Genomic DNA, 19,753 nt, shown 5'->3' on the forward strand with positions numbered 1-19,753 from the left:
AGGAGGATTTTATGTTTATATTCAATAATAATAATAATGATGATTCCTTCATTTATCCTTTATTTATTTTAAAAACAAAAGGTTTACAAAGTGACGTAAAAACGGCACACATGAAAGAAAGACAAAGAGGAGGAGGAGTTGAATAAATGTGTTCGATTGACTGTGTTATAATTGTATCTTTATACTTTATATTCATTAATAATAATAATAATAATAATGATTCCTTCATTTATCCTTTATTTAATTTAAAAACAAAGCGACATAAAAATGAAAAACAGTGACAGAAACCCATAAAGACAAATACACGACCTGTGAAACAGTGAAACCAGGAGGAACCACGGATGATGTAATGATGTAACAGAAATAATACAAGGGACGGATACGTGAGGAGATGAAAATAATTAACAAATAAAGTCATGAAAAGGAAAAAAAATCTAAATAAAATATGATAAAAGGACATAAAAACAATAAAGACAAGTAAAAACATTTATAAAACACTTGTCAAACCATTGAAAATTCAGAAAACACATTCAAAGACTGAAATGTGCTGCATATTCAGAAAACAACTCACAACAGGAAGTGTTTCTGGAGGACACGATAAAGCGAGGGACCAGTCTGGGGTTGTGACCGGTCCCTCGTTTTATCGTGACCGGTCCCTCGCTTTATTGTGACCGGTCCTTCGCTTTATTGTGACCGGTCCCTCGCTTTATTGTGACCGGTCCTTCGCTTTATTGTGACCGGTCCCTCGCTTTATTGTGACCGGTCCCTCTCTTTATTGTGACCGGTCCCTCGCTTTATTGTGACCGGTCCCTCTCTTTATTGTGACCGGTCCCTCGCTTTATTGTGACCGGTCCCTCGCTTTATTGTGACCGGTCCCTCGCTTTATTGTGACCGGTCCTTCGCTTTATTGTGACCGGTCCTTCGCTTTATTGTGACCGGTCCCTCGCTTTATTGTGACTGGTCCCTCGCTTTACTGATCCCTCGCTTTATCGTGACTGGTCCCTCTCTTTATTGTGACCGGTCCTTTGCTTTATTGTGACCGGTCCTTCGCTTTATTGTGACCGGTCCTTCGCTTTATTGTGACCGGTCCCTCGCTTTATTGTGACTACTTTATTGTGACTGGTCCCTCGCTTTACTGATCCCTCGCTTTATCGTGACTGGTCCCTCTCTTTATTGTGACCGGTCCTTTGCTTTATTGTGACCGGTCCCTCGCTTTATTGTGACCGGTCCCTCGCTTTATCGTGACCGGTCCCTCGCTTTATTGACTGGTCCCTCACTTTATTGTGTCCCCCAGACCAGTCCCTCACTTTATTGTGACCGGTCCCTCGCTTTATAGTGACTAGTCCTTCGCTTTATTGTGACCGGTCCCTCACTTTATTGTGTCTGGTCTCTCTCTTTATTGTGACTGGTCCCTCGCTTTATTGACTGGTCCCTCACTTTATTGTGTCCCCCAGACCAGTCCCTCACTTTATCGTGACCGGCCCCTCACTTTATTGACTGGTCCCTCGCTTTATTGACTGGTCCCTCACTTTATTGTGTCCCCCAGACCAGTCCCTCACTTTATTGTGACCGGTCCCTCGCTTTATAGTGACTAGTCCTTCGCTTTATTGTGACCGGTCCCTCACTTTATTGTGTCTGGTCTCTCTCTTTATTGTGACTGGTCCCTCGCTTTATTGTGACCAGTCCCTCGCTTTACTGATCCCTCGCTTTATCGTGACCGGTCCTTTGCTTTATTGTGACTACTTTATTGTGACTGGTCCCTCACTTTATTGTGTCTGGTCTCTCACTTTATTGTGTCTGGTCCCTCTCTTTATTGTGACCGGTCCCTCTCTTTATTGTGACCGGCCCCTCTCTTTATTGTGACCGCTCCCTCGCTTTATCGTGACCGGTCCCTCGCTTTATTGTGACTGGTCCCTTCACTTTATTGTGACTACTTTATTGTGTCTGGTCCCTCGCTTTATCGTGTCTGGTCCCTTCACTTTATTGTGACTGGTCCCTCTCTTTATTGTGACTACTTTATTGTGTCTGGTCCCTTCACTTTATTGTGACTGGTCCCTCTCTTTATTGTGACTACTTTATTGTGACCGGTCTCTCGCTTTATTGTGACTACTTTATTGTGTCTGGTCCCTCGCTTTATCGTGTCCCCAGACTGGTCCTCGCTTTATTTTGACCGGTCCCTTGCTCAGATGAAACAGGAATTTCAACCCGGAAAAAAAAAACTTCCTTCTCAGTGTCTTCACTGGAGTTTCTCCTTTTAACTATCTTACAAACATAACGTTTTAGGACAGTTTTACGACTCTACAGGGAAACAGCTGATTTTAATTCCTGTATTTCAGGCTCGATATAATATTGAATCTGTATAAATCTTTATTATTATTCAAGCCCCCAGCTCTGTTTCTTCAGGTTCTGACCCTGTTCATCTGATACTTTGGACACACGCTCAGTGAAACATGATCCACGTCTGTCTGGGATGATGAACGCTTCTTGGTTCGATCCGATCTGGTTTTTGGATCATCAAACCTGTTGTTGAAGCCAAACACACTTGGCTTCTTCTTACAGTGTTTGGCTTTAAAAATCCACCTGCAACAGTTTGGCTTGAATAAAGGTGAACTTTTCTTTAGGGAAGTGAGAGCAGCAACTCAGGGCCACCGTAGATACAATATTCTCCATCCAAATGTTGGTTAAACACATTTTTTACATTCCTTTTTACATCAATAGAGTTTTTTTTTTTTTTTTTTAGTTTTTTGTGCTATATTAGTGTTTCCTGTTTGGTGCTGAACAAACATGTGCAAGTTTTAGTTGTGTGTAATGTTTTCAGTGAATTTGTAGTCTTTTAATCTTGATTTCTTAGAATGTTTTGATTCATTTCTTTGAATTTCCAGCATGTTTTTGTATTTTTGTGGGGGGTTTTTTAGAGTTGGTTTTGTATTTTAAGGAAATTCATAATCTTATCCTTGTATTCTCAGTAAGTTTTTAGTCTTGTTTTTGTATTTTCAGTTGGTCTTTAGTCATTTCATTGTATCATGGAGATACAGTCAGTCCAAATGAATCATATGGAGATAACATATAACATAGTGGTGTAACTGTGCAGCTGCAGGTGCATGAAGATCATATATCTAACATGTTGTATGATGCACTGATCACAGGAACATGTGATCATGCTCAGGTGCTGCTCTGCTCTGTAGACAGTCAGTAAATATTCAGTTAGTTAGTAAACAGTCAGTAAACAGTCGCTCAGTCAAGTCAGTAGGAGGAGTGTCTGTCTGTCTGTCTGTCTGTCTGGAGGAACTCTCTCTCTCTCCGTGTGGAGACTTCAGTGTGATCTCATGAATATATTACAGGGTCATTGTGCAATGAGGGAGGTGCAGCGAGGCGCCAGGTTATGGCCGCGGCCAGAGGCTCTCTGTCTGACACTAACTAGTCTTCTTTTACTTACTTAGTTAGTTAGAAGTTAATTAGTCAGTCGGCTGGTTAACCTCCTCATAGTTAGTAGGCTATAAATATAAAACAGTTTCCATTAAATAACAATCCAACGTGTTCAGTCAGTTAGTGAACTTCCTCCCTGTTATTATTATTATTCTGGGATGTGGGAACAGACAGAGGAGAAGAAGCATCAGATGAGAGTAACTAACAGCGGGTTAAGAGGCTGAGCACTGCGACACTGCTGCTGCTAGCTCCGTTAGCTCCGTTAGCTCCGTTAGCCGCCGCTGGCTAATGTCGCCGAGCTAACAGCTAACAGCTAACAGCTAACACATAGCACCACCACCAGCAGCAGCGGCGGCGGCTTCACGGTGGTTGTGACAGCCTGAAGGAGGGGGCAGAGGGGACGGTAAGACAGCCGACAGTCAGTCAGTCAGTCACTTGGCTCGGTTCGGCTCTAACGGGCTCAACACGTCCGGTTCCTGTAGCGGGAAACCGAGCTAAAGTTGACGTTAGTTAGTTAGTTAGTTAGTTAGCCCGGTGGTTAGCCGTTAGAGGCTAATAACGGAGCTAACAGCTAACAGCAGCAGCGGTTAAAGAGCCTCTCCGTCTCTCTCTCTACAACCACAACCAGCTCCAACAACAAGACAAGACAACACACAGGGGGGAACTTAACGCTGTCAGGCTGCGACACCGACACAGACACACAACAGGCGGCTTCACCCGGGACCAAGAGCCGCCGCTGCTGCTGCTGCCTTTTCTTTTACCACGTTTTTATTTTATTCCCCTTCTTTTTTTGGGGGTTTCTTTTCCTACCGAGGATCTGCGTTTATTGAGCAGCAGCTGAGGCAGGTAAGAGAAAGAAAAACATCTGCTATTCGCATTTTTTTTAGACACATACACACACATATATACACTCATACACACATACACACATTTACACACACATATACACATGCACACCTCTGTAGAGAAATGCTTTGTTCTGTTCTGTTCTGCTGCTGCAAGTGTGAGCAGCAGCAGCAGAAATAGCAGCACGTTGTGTTTGTATGGATGCAGCAGCAGCAGCAGCAGCAGAGGAGGAAGGTGCATGTACAACATATAGATCTGACTGATCAATCACCTATCTATAGATCAATAACCAATCATCATTTGTAAGGAGGGAGGCAGAGATTCCTATGCATGTTTAATAACACAGGCTCATCTCTGTGTATTACAGTACATTCCCTCCATGCACAGCAGCTAGGTGTTGTTGTGTGTTGCAATATCTGTGTGTGTTAGTGTGTGTGAGGTTGCCATGCCTGTTTTTTTTTCTTTCCCCCTCTGGCCGTGACTTCCTGAACATATCATGGGCACAATAACATGTAGTGTTGGCCTGCAGCCAGAAAGCCAGAGAGCCAGAGAGCCGAGCCTGAGTCAGAGTGGGTCAGTGTTTACATGGAAGCTGTGGTGGTGGTGGGTCGTAAAAACCTGCTGAACCAGACTGGAGAGACTGGAGAGACTGGATTAATGTTGCTGCTGCTGCTGCTGCTGCTGCTGCTGTTGCTGCTCCAGATGTTTTCACTGCTGTTTGTGGCTCCCTCTGCATGTTTTTGTTTTCTACCTGCAGCTCCAAACTAACTCTCAGGGGGAAGAAGGCAAGGCAGCACCATGCAACAGTTGTTCTCATTATCAATTAATCTGCTGATTATCCTCATTATTAATGGTTCAGTTAAAGGGATACAGTTAGTAGTTCACCCCAAATTGAAATTGCACTCATTATCTCTACCCACACGCCACATGTGGACTAATATAAGGGCTATGGGAGAAGTTTCAGAGTCCTCCGTGGCTTCTCTGAGTTGCAGGGGGTCTCGGCGTAGCAGTGCATGTCCATATATAACGGTTGCAAATGGATACCAACTGTCTTCGTAACAAAAAGACACACCAAAAAACATCCAAATACCTCCATGGACGAACTGGGAAGAGGACGGACCCTGGTTCGTCCAAATTTGACGAACCGGGAAGAGGAGCTTCGAGAAGCTTCCGCTACAAAACAAGCTTGAAATATCGACTTATTTAATCTTTTTCGGGACAATTTCGCATTTCGGGGCTTCAATACAAGAGGGACATTACATATATAACAGTTGTAAATGGATACCAACTGTCTTCGTAACAAAAAGACACACCAAAAAACATCCAAATACCTCCATGCTGCTCGTCTGTAATGTCCGTCTTGTATTGAAGCCCCGAAATGCAAAATTGTCCCGAAAAAGATTAAATAAGTCTATATTTCAATCTTGTTTTGTAGCGGAAGCTTCTCGAAGCTCCTCTTCCCGGTTCGTCAAATTTGTACGAACCAGGGTCCGTCCTCTTCCCAGTTCGTCCATGGAGGTATTTGGATGTTTTTTGGTGTGTCTTTTTGTCACGAAGACAATTGGTATCCATTTGCAACCGTTATACTGACATGCACTGCTACGCCGAGACCCCCTGTAACTCAGAGAAGCCACGGAGGACTCTGAAACTTCTCCCAGCCAAATTTTAATTTTGGGTGAACTATCCCTTTAAACACTGTGAGCAGCAGTTGTTGGATAAAGGCTGAATATTTTTCATTAGAAGGCAGCTCATCCCAACATGTTTCCCCCCTCTACACACAGATTATTTGACTTTATTTGCTTGAAACTGGCTCAAGTCCAGTGACTAGTGAAGAAATGGAAAAAGCTGAGTCATGAATTTAGATTTAAAGAAGAACAACTGGATAAAAACAGAAAACAAAACTCAAACTGACGACATAATGAAGTACTAACTAAGTCTTTTACTAAGACAACTGGCGAAAGCCCAGATCAATACCATCAGATAGCTTTGTTTTATCCAATTATTGATTTCTTAAGAAGCTTGAATTGATAAATGTTTGGTAATATTGTTTGAAACATGGCCGAAGCCCAAGTTAATACAATCAGATACAGCTTGTTTCAACCAATTATATTTGAAAAATGGCCGAATTCATCAGTCAATGCTCAGAATTATTGATTGATTGATTGACTTTATCGTCCATCTTCAGTGGAAATCCGTCTGCCAAAGAAAGTTCAATAAAAACGGTGGATAACGAGCAGGAAGCAGCAGATTAACTTAAATTTTAAAAAAAAGAATAGAAGAGAGAGCACATCTTAAAGCAACAAGTGTACCTGAATGCATCGTTAATTTTCTAGTCAATCAACTAATCAATGCTGCATTGTGTGTGGACAATGAGGATGTTGTCATGGTAACTTGATGACACCTGTAGCTCCGTCAACACACTGTTGTTGTTCATTTAAAGCTTTTTATTAATTAGATTCACCTCAGTGTCTCCTGGGCTTTTATTGTGGCGGGGCGACCCCTCTTCCTGCTCCTCTGTCTGAGGTTTTTAATTGATGATAATTGATTGATGATAGTTAATATCAAGTCTGTTACTGATTAGTTTCATTATTGATTATTCTACCGCTGATTATCTCTGTGAATTGATCAGTTGTTTTATTCTGTAAAATGAAAAGCAGAAAATTCTCAGTTGAACTTATTGATTGAATAATTGACTAATCATTTAGTCTGTTGCTGTTTCTAACGGTCATTTACATAATTGATTTCTCTCCCAGTTGTTTAATTGATTGGCCAATGAAATTTCATGTTTAAAAACCAGAGGATTTCATTTAACAGAGACAAAGAGTTGAGTTCATGAGGCTCCAACCACTGAATGGATTTTTTAAATTAAAAACATAACATGATTAATTGTTGATCAGAATAACTGCTGACTAGGCAAAATTTCAATTAGTGGATTATTGACGACTGTGAAGCTTCTGTGGGTTCAGCACTTTGTGGTTCTGATCAATTAACTGCTGAACCAACAGGTTGACTAATTAATAAAGAATTGTTCATGTTATTTCTGCTGTAAATATCTTATAACCTTAAACTGCACAACTGATCAATGATTAATAATTATTAATAATAATTGATTGTTTACATTAGTTATCAGTCTCAGTTTGAACTATATATATTTTTTTGTCAGTTTGATTTCTCAGTGTTTTCTGAAAGAACAATATATTGATCAATCACAAATCATTTAAAAAATGAAAGTAAACAGTAGCTTCTGATGTTAAACTGTTAAGTCCATATAGTTTTAGATTTTAGTTAGTTTAGTTTAGTGAGTCCAAACTAACTTAAATAAGAAAAGGATTGAATCATTAAAACAATTTCAAATAGTGCAGTATTGTATATTGAATATCAGTTCAAGCCAATATAATGTATTGCCATATATCGGGTTTGTTTTTCAATTCTTTTGAAAATGCATATAATAGAAAATATCACAAAACTGACTGAGCTGCTGAGTTTACATTGATAAATATTCTTTAGGATATTAAACTGTAAATATTATATATAATACTAATGATACATTATATTATATTGAATCAAAGGCTGTAGCTTTATACCCTTTTTTGTGTAAAATATTAGTAATAAATCATATCTGGCACATTTCACTTTAAGACTACAACTTGTACTTACAACCTGTTCTCTAAAATAAATAAATTGATTATTTTTAAGTCTGAAAAACATGTGACTTTGATAAAACAACACAAATTTATTGATTTAAGTCGACATCCTCACATGTCTGGTTTTGTTCCTCAGGTTGGACAGAAGTCGTGAGGGTAGAAAGACCTGAGCTGATAATCAATAATCAAACTGTTACCTGTGGGATCATTTAATCAGCTGATCGATTGATCACCTGTGAATTAAAACTGAAGTCAGAGTCGGTTAATGAATCGTGTAACGAGGTGTTTGTTGCTGTTTGATGAGCGTTTAACGAGCTGCAGCACAACGCTTCAACACTGATGATCGGAGCTACACAACCTCAGATGTGAAAAAAAAACACAAACACAAACTTCGAGAATAAAGTCGTAAATTTATGAGAATAAAGTCGTACATTTCCTACGAGAATAAAGTCGTACATTTACGAGAATACAGTCGTAGATTTACGAGAATAAAGTTGTACATTTCCTACGAGAATAAAGTCGTAAATTTACGAGAATAAAGTCGTAAATTTATGAGAATAAAGTCGTACATTTCCTACGAGAAAAAAGTCATAACATTATGAGAATAAAGTCGAAAATTTACAAGAATAAAGTTGTAAATTTATGAGAATAAAGTCGTACATTTCCTACGAGAATAAAGTCGTACATTTATTAGAATAAAGACATTTCCTACGAGAATAAAGTCGTAAATTTACGAGAATGAAGTCGTAGATTTACGAGAATAAAGTTGTACATTTCCTACGAGAAAAAAGTCTGGCATTATGAGAATAAAGTCGTAAATTTACGAGAATAAAGTCGAAAATTTACGAGAATAAAGTCGAAAATTTACGAGAATAAAGTCGAAAATTTACGAGAATAAAGTCGAAAATTTACAAGAATAAAGTTGTAAATTTATGAGAATAAAGTCGTACATTTCCCATGAGAATAAAGTCGAAAATTTACAAGAATAAAGTCGGACAGTTACGACTTTATTCTCAAAGTTTGTGATTTTTTTTATTTCGCAATGTGGCCCTAATACTCGTAGATTTGAAATATTATCAATACTTGCATACCATTGATTACATTATCACACACCATTTGCACAATTTGTGTTTCTCATTGTTTCCTGTTGGAGTTTTTCAGACCAAACAAGTAACAGAGAATATAACCAGCAGATTAAATGATAATGATGTAAATAAACAGCAGTTGTAGTTTTTGTTTTGTTTTGAGGAGTGAGATTAGAAAAGAGGAAGAGGAGGAGGAGGAGGAAGAGGTGGAGGAGGAAGAAGAGGAGGTTAAAGGAGGTGAAGAGGCAAAGAGGGAACAGAGTGTCTCAGTCAGTGATTCCTCTGCAGGTACAAACTGTGCTGCAACATCTGATGGAGACAGACAGCTCAGCTCACACACCTCCTCTTCCCTCCTTCCTCCTTCCTCCTCTTTCTCTCCTCCTCCTCCTCTTCCCTCCTCCTCCTCTCCTCCTCCTCCTCCTCCTCCTTTAGCTGCTTTAGCCTCGATGTGATTGGAGGCAGTGCAGGTATTTGTCGGTCATGTGATCGAGTTCCTATACAACATGTAGGCTGCTGCTGTCTGAGTCTGACCCAAATCTGCAAAGTGCACAAAACGGAAAGAGAGAAAGAAAGAAGGGAGGAGGAGGAGGAGGAGGAGGAGAAGGGAGGAGGAGAAGGGAGAAAGAGGAAGGAAGGAGGAGGGAAGAGGCTGCAGCCGAGCTCTGATGTGGGAGAATTAGCATGTTGTCAGTCGGTAACTATCAGATAAAGAAAATCATTACAGGGAGGAAGAGGAGGAAGAAAAGGAGGAGGAAAAGGAGGAGGAAGGGGGAGGAAGAGGAGGTGAAGGAGGAGGAGAAGGAGAAAGAGGAGGGAGGAGGCTGCAGCCGAGCTCTGATGTGGGAGAATTAGCATTAGTCAGTCGGTAACTATCAGATAAAGAAAATCATTACAGGGAGGAAGAGGAGGAAGAAAAGGAGGAGGAGGAGGAAGAGGAGGTGAAGGGAGGAGGAGGAGAAGGAGGAGGAGGAGGAGGAGGAGAGGGAAGAGGAGGAGAAAGAGGAGGAGGAGGCTGCAGCCGAGCTCTGATGTTAGAGAATTAGCATTAGTCAGTCGGTAACTATCAGATAAAGAAAATCATCACAGGGAGGAAGAGGAGGAAGAAAAGGAGGAGGGAGGAGGAGGAGGAAGGAGAGGAGGAGGTGAAGGAAGGAGGAGGAGGGAGAAGGAGGGAGAAGGAGGAGGAGGGAGAAGGAGAAGAAGCTGCAGCCGAGCTCTGATGTTGGAGAATTAGCATTACGGTAGTCAGTTGGTAACTATCAGATAAAGAAAATCATTACAGGGAGGAGGAGGAGGAGGAAAAGGAGGTGAAGGAGGAGGAGGAGGAGGAGGAGGAGGAGGAGGAGGAGAAGGGAAGAGGAGGAGAAGGAGGAGGAGGGAGGAGGAGGAGGAGGAGGAGGAGAAGGCTGCAGCCGAGCTCTGATGTTGGAGAATTAGCATTACGGTAGTCAGTCGGTAACTATCAGATAAAGAAAATCATTACAGGGAGGAAGAGGAGGAGGAGGAGGAGGAGGAAAAGGAGGTGAAGGAGGAGGAGGAGGAGGAGAAGAAGGGAGAAGGAGGAGAAAGAGGAGGAGAAGGCTGCAGCCGAGCTCTGATGTGGGAGAATTAGCATGTTGTCAGTCGGTAACTATCATCAGATAAAGAAAATCATTACAGGGAGGAGGAAGAAAAGGAGGAGGAGGGAGGAAGAGGAGGAGGTGAAGGAGGAGGAGGAGGAGGAACCAGAGAAAACACACAGTAAATGAATCAAATGGAGGAACGATAGAGATAGACGGAGAGAGAGAGAGAGAGAAAGAGGAGTGTGTGTGTGCTGCCTCTTCACATCTCTGTTCTCTTAAATTCCTTTTGAAATCAGCTGAGCTAAATTTAGCTCCTCTCCCTCCTCCTCCTCCTCCTCCTCCTCCTCTCCCTCCTCTTCTCCCTCCTCCTCTCCCTCCTCCTCCTCTCCCTCCTCCTCTCCCTCTCCCTCCTCCTCCTCCTCTCCCTCCTCCTCTCCCTCTCCCTCCTCCTCCTCTTCTCCCTCCTCCTCCTCTGAGAGGTATCAGAGCTGCAGCCGTCAGTGATAGGCTAACGTTTTGATGCACACACACACACACTCAGATTAAAGTGTGTGTGTGTGTGTGTGTGTGGGAGGGCTCTCTCTCTCTCTCTCTCTCTCTCTCTCTCTCTCTCTCTCTCTCTCTCTCTGTGTCTGTGTCTTTGTGTGGCCACAGTGATGATAAATAGTTGCTGTGCAGTAACTGTCTCTCTCCTCTTCCTCTTTCTCCTCTTTCTCCCTCCTCTTCTTCCTTTTCCTTCTCCCTCCTCTTCTTCTTCCTCCTCCTCTTCTTTCTACTCCCTCCTCCTCCTCTTCTTCCTTTTCCTTCTCCCTCCTCTTCTTCCTCCTCCTCTTTCTCCTCTCCTCATCCTCCTCTTCTTCCTTTTCCTTCTCCCTCCTCCTCTTCTTTCTTTTCCTTCTCCTCCTCTTCTTCCTTTTCCTTCTCCCTCCTCTTCTTCCTCCTCCTCTTTCTCCTCTCTCCTCCTCTTTCTCCCCCTCCTCCTCTTCTTTCTCTTCCTTTTTCCTCCTCTTCTCCCTCCTCTTTCTCCTCCCTCCTCCTCCTCTTCTTCTTCCTTTTCCTTCTCTCTCCTCTTCTTCCTTTTCCTCCTCTTCCTTCTCTCTCCTCTTCTTCCTTTTCCTCCTCTTCCTCCTTTTCCTTCTCCCTCCTCCTCTTTCTCCTCCCTTCTCCTCATCCTCCTCTTCTTCCTTTTCCTTCTCCCTCCTCTTCTTCCTCCTCCTCTTTCTCCTCCCTTCTCCTCATCCTCCTCTTCTTCCTTTTCCTTCTCCCTCCTCTTCTTCCTCCTCCTCTTTCTCCTCCCTTCTCCTCCCTCCTCCTCCTACTCTTTCTCCTCCCTCCTCCTCTTCTTCTTCCTTTTCCTTCTCTCTCCTCTTCTTCCTTTTCCTCCTCTTCCTTCTCTCTCCTCTTCTTCCTCCTCCTCCTCCTTTTCCTTCTCCCTCCTCTTCTTCCTTTTCCCCCTCTTCTTCCTCCTCCTCCTTTTCCTTCTCTTTCCTCTTCTTCCTCCTACTCTTTCCCCTCCCTCCTCCTCTTCTTTCTTTTCCTTCTCCTTCCTCTTCTTCCTTTTCTCTCCTCTTCCTCCTCCTCTTCCTCCTCCCTCCTCCTCCTCATCCTCCGTTTCCTTCTCTCTCCTCTTCTTCTTCCTCCTCCTCTTTCTCCTCTGTCCTCCTCCTCCTCTTCTTCCTTTTCCTTCTCCCTCCTCTTCCTCCTGTCAGGGCGGCTGCCTCCTCCTCTTCCTTCTCCCTCCTCCTCCTCTTCCTTCTTCCTCCTCCTCCTCCTCCCTCCTCCTCCTCCTCTTCTCTCCTCTTCCTCCTCCTCTTCCTTCCTCCTCCTCCTCCTCCAGGACAGTGGATGATCTGATGATCCCACCTCCGTCCGATGAACCCCCTCAACTCCATGAAACCCTCCCTGCCTCCCACTCCACAAAGGTACACACACACACACACACACACACACACACACACACACTGCTGCCGTGGTGACAGTGTGTCCTCAGGTGAACCATGTGACACTTCACCTCCTCCTCCTCCTGACAGGAAGTCCAGTCTGAGTGACAGCCAGCTGATGCGTTCAAGGTCCAGACCAAAGAACAGTTGTTTCTACTTTCTGCTGGATCAGTTGCAGAGCGTAGTTCACTTTAAAGGGATACGCCAACATTTTTTTTTTCGTGTCTTGCCTCACTCCCGAGTCCATGACCAGCAGATAGACACCATCCTTTCCACTGTGCGTGCAGTAACCATGGAGATAGAGCCGTATCACCGTAATTAGCGTAGCTCAAACGCTGGAAGTGTATAGGTAGTGTTAGCCTGCCTCCACCTAAAGTCGCTAATTAGCTTAGCTCAAACGCTGGAAGTGTATGGGTAGTGTTAGCCTGCCTCCACCTAAAGTCGCTAATTAGCTTAGCTCAAACGCTGGAAGTGTATGGGTAGTGTTAGCCTGCCTCCACCTAAAGTCGCTAATTAACTTAGCTCAAACACTGGAAGTGTATGGGTAGTGTTAGCCTGCCTCCACCTAAAGTCGCTAATTAACTTAGCTCAAACACTGGAAGTGTATGGGTAGTGTTAGCCTGCCTCCTACCTGAGCTGAAATCAGCAGTCAGAAGCTGATTTCATTTTAGCTCTAAACTCTGTAAATATATCACTTTATTATATTTATTTTATTATATATATATATATATTATATTTATATTTATATATATTATTATATTAACTTTTTTTGAGAATTGTATTTTTTTATTTTATTTTATTTTTTTGAGAAATATTACTTATTTTTCTAGATTTTTTTCTTAAACTTTCTTTGGAAAAATGTTTCCACTTTTTTTTCTAGAAAATTTTTAACTTTTCTTTTAATTTTTAGAAATCTTAACACTTTTTCCCAGACATTTCTCTAAAGTATTTCCAAAAATTCACACTATTGGATCTAATTTGAACGTACATTGACTAAAAAAGTAATGTTCTTCGGTCTCAGAACAAATACAGTATTTGTGTATTTCTGGTGTTTGCTTCAAAATGTTGTCCAATGGGGGTCCGTGGTCTAATTTGTGTCAATTTAGGGTCTTTGATGTAAAAAAGTTTGAGAACCACTGCTTTAAAGGACAATTCCAGGTAAATTCAACCTGGGGCTTAGTTTCTAGTAGTTTAGGTCTAACAGAATGAATGTTTAGATTTTCTTTTTACTGTCTGCTGTTCTGCAGTAGTTCTGCAGCGTAGAATGGGAGCAGACGGATCTTAGGCTGTTTAGGCCGTTTACATCCCATAAAACAGACAACGTCAGATGTCTTAGAGGTAAATTCATGCAAAACCGCTGATGCGTCTCTGTATTTCCCTCTAAAACAACTCTGTGTGGTAACGTTGTGTTATTATCTCATAGCGTGGTGAATGTGCAGCTCACAACTTGTCCACCAGAGCGTTGTGGAGTTGTTGGATTGTGTATTTGAGTATTATGAGTTCTAAAAACAGCTTGCACTGACAATTAAAGGTAACGAACCTACTGCTGTGACTATAGGGGTTATGGCAATGGGCCAATTTGACAAAATGTTGACCTATCCCTTTTAATGTAGATCTGCAATAGGAGGAGAGGAAGAATAGACTTAGAATAGAGTAAAACATAAATCTATAAACTGATATAATGGATGAATCAACATGTTGAGAGAAGAGAAGAGGGTCGACCTGCTGTTTATGAGCTGAAGCAGCAGCTCTGCAGATTCACAGGTGGAAATAAACCAGAAGGAAGGAAATCAATAACAAGTCAAGTGGGTGAATTCAGCTCAGTTACAAACGTCTGAGACCATCGACGGCTCCTTAACTCTTCCTGTTTCTGAAACGTCTCAGGTTGTTAATTGAACGCAGCCGCTGTTCGCTGCTTTGTCTGTGTGTGTGTCTGTGAGTGTGTGTGTGTGTGACAGTGAAGTGTTTAAGAAACCGGTCGGTCGGTCGGTGTGAACGCAGCCTGAACTGGAATGACAGTAATGCTGCTGTGGTGGTTCCCATTCCCAGCAGCAGGAAGTGAAACCGGAGGGAGGTTGGGTTCATCCATCAACCAAAACCAAAATTCAATCTAATTATATACATCTATTTCTGCAATTGAAATGAAAAGAAAAATCATTCCAAATAACCATAATAATAATCATACAGAGGTTTTTAATGATTTATAGACGTCTAATGTTTTCATTGCTTTTCTTATTTTTCATACCATACCACTATTTACATTTGCGAATGCAGTAGTTTCCGTATAAAAATTAAAAGATTCAACAAACATTTTTCCTTGCCCTTTAGGCTTTCCTCATCATAAAGGAGAATTATACCTTCTTCTTTTTTGTTTTAAGTTTAAGCTTTACACCAGTTAAAGTTTCAAACAAATGTCCAATTTCTACCCAGAACAAGATAACGTAACAGCATTCATGAAAAAGGTGACAATTATTTTCCACCTCCTGCTTTTACAGAAAGAACAGTTCACATAAACATCTTTAAATCTGGAGATAATTAAATCTAAACTCTTAAATGAGACGTCGGTAACCCTTTTATTTGCAGCCAGGCCGCTCATTGGGCGATAATGCCAAGAAATAACAAGTAATTGCATCATAATATCTAGAAATAACGGTCAATTTCATAGTAATGTCGCCAAGAAAATAACGATTGATTGCAAAGAACTATTCCAGAAATAACGGCCAATTTCAACAACTTGGTGGAGAAACATTCTGGCCTTTCCCAAAAAATCCAAAGCATGAAAAGCAAAGCACGTGTAATCTTTTACCTTTATGGAAAACATGACGTTACTATGAGATTGATTGTTATTTCTAGGATATTTATTGACATTATGAAGCAATTAATTGTTATTTCTAGGTAACCTTTATTCAATCGTGACACAGTATCTGCTGCTTGATGTCAACACTGTGACGAGTTCCACTTTATGTTTATACATTTTGAGTTTAGCTGATGGAGTTATAACTTCTTGGCATCTCCTTGTAATAACATCTTTTTCTTTTCTTTTTTTTCTCCAACTTTATTTAAAGTTGTAGCAACGACAACATTTCAGTCTTTCCAGCTCACATTGTTACAACAGCAACAGTACAGTAAAGTTACAATTATATGAAATGACAGTAGTTAGTTAGTTAGTTTAAGTTTATTTCGGACATGTTAAAAGAAATAAAACATAATACAGAAATGGACAGACATAACAAATAAATGGTATAATAACAGTATAATAATGGTTAAGCAAAAGAAAAAAAAAATCAAGTTATCAATAAAGGAAAATAAATTTTGGTGACAGACCTCATATGAAAATTATAATTATAGTTATTTAATATTCGTTGAACATTTCTGAATATATGTTCATTATTGATATACATCTTTGGTTTGTAATTAAATTAAGAGACACCTCGTAATAACATCAACAGAATGGTTAAAGCAGATATCAGTGGAATGTTTTTGTTAATATGAGTCCTAAATAGTCCTATTTTCCGTCAGCAATCACTTACATGAAGTATTTCAGCCTAAACACGAGTCTCTCCGTCACTCTGCTCTGCTGTAACCCGAGGAGAAAATTTTCCTTGTGGGATACAAGTGTTATCCAATGAGGGGAGAGAACGGCATGAAGGGCTGTGTGTGCAGCCAAGGGATGCGCGTGAATGTGGTGACGTAGCACGAGGACCAATTGATGCCTGACAAGGGCGGGGGCTGCTAACTCATGGTGCGTTCAAGGAAACTCGTACTTTGTGTTTTTCCTTCCTGTGAAGTCATACCAGTTCGATCTGGTACGAGTTCACGGGTCGGAAGTTACGAGTGGCCGTTATAGGGAACTTTCACAGACAACAGGACGGTAAAAACACGAGCTACGGGTTACCTGGAACGCTACCAAGTCGTAGTTGTGACTTGAAGCTGTAACTTACGGTTTCAAAAGCCTGCCTTGAACACAGCATTAGCCGAAACGGCCGTGCCGCTGTTATCTGCTTTAATCAAACAATGACATCACCACCTCGTTTTTCCACAGAAGACAAGGCATCTTTATTTATATAGCGCATTTCATACCAAGGCAACTCAATGTGTTTTACATGAAGACAAAACATAAAAAAAAAGAAGAAGCATAAGACAGAATAAAAACAGCTCAGAACGGGTCTAATAATCTAATAATAATCTAATAATGATCTAATAATGTTCTAATAATAAGGTGTTGCCTCCCGATGTGTTGAATGAAACGCTCGGCAGCCTCCACGTCCGTGTCCGTGTAACCGACCGAGCTCTGTTTCTGTTTCCTCCTGCAGCAGCAGCGACAGCCCCTTCCTCAATGACCCAGTCGCCTGGCAACCAGGGACCAATCAGCACCCAGGATCTCTCTCCGTAGTAACCACAGTGTGGGGCGTGACCAATCCCACACACAGCCAGGTAACACATGACTCAGTCCTCTTCCTCCTCTTCCTCTTCCTCCTGCTGCTGCTGCAGAGAGAAAAAAGATGCATTCATTCATTTATACTCTTTGAAATCAGTCGTTTTATTGTGGAATTTCTACAAAGGATATATGTGTTCCTACAAAATAAAAGCATATGAAACATTTGAATAAAAATACTGTATATGAAACCTATTAGAAGTTGGAACAATTTCATCTATAATCCAAACAAATGTGTGATTTTATGTTACATAAATATTCTTTACATGTCAATATTATATAAAATAGGTGGAGGAAAGTGTTAAAAATTAATACGATAAATTGAATATGTATGTTGTGATAAATATGCAGATATACATTAAATAAATATCATATTATATAATTAAAAAAACATCATATGTACATTTTAATTAGGGTAAATCGGTTTAATAACCTAATCTGAGTCTATATCAGTTATTTATTATTAAATTTAAATTTAATGTTGAGTCTCCAGTAGAGATTTGTCACATGTTTGAGGAATCAATGTAAACAATTATGTGTTCATGTTTAAACATGAGGAATATTGTATGATTGATCAGTTTTTTTATTGATTATTATTCAGTAATAATAAAGATATCAACCTTAAAGATCCCAGACCAGTCACATATATTTTGTATATATGTTACAAACCTACATCCTCATATAGGATGTAGATATATTATAGTATTATGTATGTCAATATGATATAGCTACAGTGTCTGAGAGAACATATTCAAAATTAATATGATGAACAACATATATAAATTTGATACGTATGTTGTTTTGATTAAATAGACATTAAATATATGTCTTATATCATTTAAAAACATCATATTTACATTTTAATTCGGGTCTAATTGATTTAATAATGTGATCTGAGTCTGTATCAGTCATTTATTATTAAAAACAAAAAAGCAGCAATGCAAACAAGTGTATGAATGAACATGAGGAATATTGGACGATTGATCTGTTATTGATTATTGTTCAGTAAAATAGGTGTCAACCTTAAAGATCCCGGACCGGTAACATATATTCTGTTACAAATCTACATCCTCCTATAAACAAAGATGTAGATAATATATTATACTGTTATATTACATTTCACAGTAAGAGTCCTCTTATCAATGTTTTATACTTAGCTTATTGATCCATCTCACTGACAGACTTTATAGTCTACTTTATATTTCATGTCACTATATCACCGTTTAGACTAATCTGATGTTTGTAAAGTTTATAAAACCAATGATTGGACAAACATTACTATTTATGTGTGCACATTTTTGTAATTAGTCATGGTTATCATGGATTAGCCGGGCTAACGGTTAGCTACCTGTTTAACTTTAATAACTCAGTGACTCAATAAACGCTCCATGAAAAAATATTTTCTCCAGCGGATATCTGAGTTCCAACATGACTGAGCTAACTGGAGTAGTTTCATGTCGTGTCCCACAACGGGAGGGTTTTAACAGCTGACGTCCTGATGTTAGCTTAGCTACCGTTAGCTTAGCTACCGTTAGCTTAGCTACCGTTAGCTGTCCCTGTCAGCTGAGCCACTGATGCTTTCTAGACACCGTGATTCCCCCAAACTGAATAAATACAACACATAGCAACACAAAACACACACACAGAAATAGTAATGTTTCTTCAATCATTTCAGATTTGTCTAAACGGTGATAGGGCGTGAAAAATATGATATATAGCTAAACTCTCGTTCGTTACTATTGATCTCATTCAAATTACAGCTGGTTTTCTACCCGGAAGTAGAATGTAAACAACAAGGAGATTCTGTCTATTATATATACAGTATGTTATTATGTAACTGTGTTGTAACTGGTTCCTTCCTGTCCCGTGTCTCTGCAGGTGTACGGAGCGCCCATGGGTCCCGGTGAGAGCTCTGGCGGTCACATGATGCCGGGCGGCGGCCCCGGCATGGGGCCGGGGATGAGCTCCCAGTTCATGGGCCAGCAGTCGTACGGAGACGCCGTGTCCAAGGGTTACGGCCACCCGGTCATGTACGGACGCCCCAGCGCCGCCTACAACCCGCCGTCGGCCTACGGCGCCAGGTACGGGGCAGTTATTATTATTTAACCACCAGGAGCTAAAGGTGCAGGCTGCGAGTTTTATTGTGAAAGGGGGGGAAGCGTTTCTGGGGGATACAATAAAGTGAGGGACCAGGCTATAGGCTAATGCTAAGCTAACCGGTCCCTCGCTTTATTGTGACTGGTCTCTCACTTAAAGATAATTACTGTTTTATACAATCTGGACCTTATTTCTAGTATAAAATCCGATCATTTCCTCCCCCAGACAACTTTGGTGTCATTCCAAGTGGTTGTGATGAAATGAGCTCCAGCCGAGAGGCGCGTATATCCGTATAATGGAGTCTACAGGGTCTAAATAACACATTATCTGCAGAGAAACTCCTTCATTTCACCAATATTTAGTTCTGATAGGCTAGTGCTATTCCCCTCTGAGTCCGGGGTTAGCTGTTATCAACATCCGGGGTCTGTAGGTTGACCTACTGACCTCTGACCTGGATGATGTCATCTCTGAGCGCTGCACGGTGTGGCTTGTTGCTACCGCTAATGCTACGGTTCGTTTCTGCGTGTTTCCGACTTGTCAGATGTTGTGGAAATTTTTTGTGAGAGAGAAAATCATAAGTCCAGCAAATTGAGGTTTCATTTTAAGTACTTTATTTTATCTTGCAAGAGGTGGACTGTCATACACACACAAGTCTGTACGAGAGTGCACACTGAGATTTGATCACATCAGGTTACACAGGCACAAGAGCAGGAAAGAG

At 41.0% G+C, this 19,753-nt stretch overlaps 1 protein-coding gene across 4 annotated transcripts in view; it reads left to right on the forward strand.

Moving 5' to 3' along the window:
* Positions 1–3,788: 3,788 nt before the first annotated feature.
* LOC146976771 (zinc finger MIZ domain-containing protein 2-like) overlaps positions 3,789–19,753 on the forward strand; it is a 47,999-nt gene continuing 32,034 nt past the window's right edge. The window contains exons 1-4 of one of the 4 annotated variants that reach the window (XM_085792546.1): positions 3,789–4,272; positions 12,401–12,485; positions 16,817–16,937; positions 18,817–19,019. In XM_085792546.1, coding sequence (XP_085648672.1) covers positions 12,436–12,485; positions 16,817–16,937; positions 18,817–19,019 — 374 coding nt within the window. In that variant the 5' untranslated portion in view covers positions 3,789–4,272; positions 12,401–12,435. Of the gene's footprint in view, positions 4,273–12,378; positions 12,486–16,816; positions 16,938–18,816; positions 19,020–19,753 lie in introns of those variants that run through there. The other 3 variants (XM_085792545.1, XM_085792547.1, XM_085792548.1) reach the window with 3 other exon arrangements.

Source organism: Trachurus japonicus, chromosome 12 (genome assembly GCF_045865225.1).
Source record: "Trachurus japonicus isolate A0001 chromosome 12, Traja_1.0".
In the NCBI taxonomy this organism is placed as follows: Eukaryota; Metazoa; Chordata; class Actinopteri; order Carangiformes; family Carangidae; genus Trachurus; species Trachurus japonicus.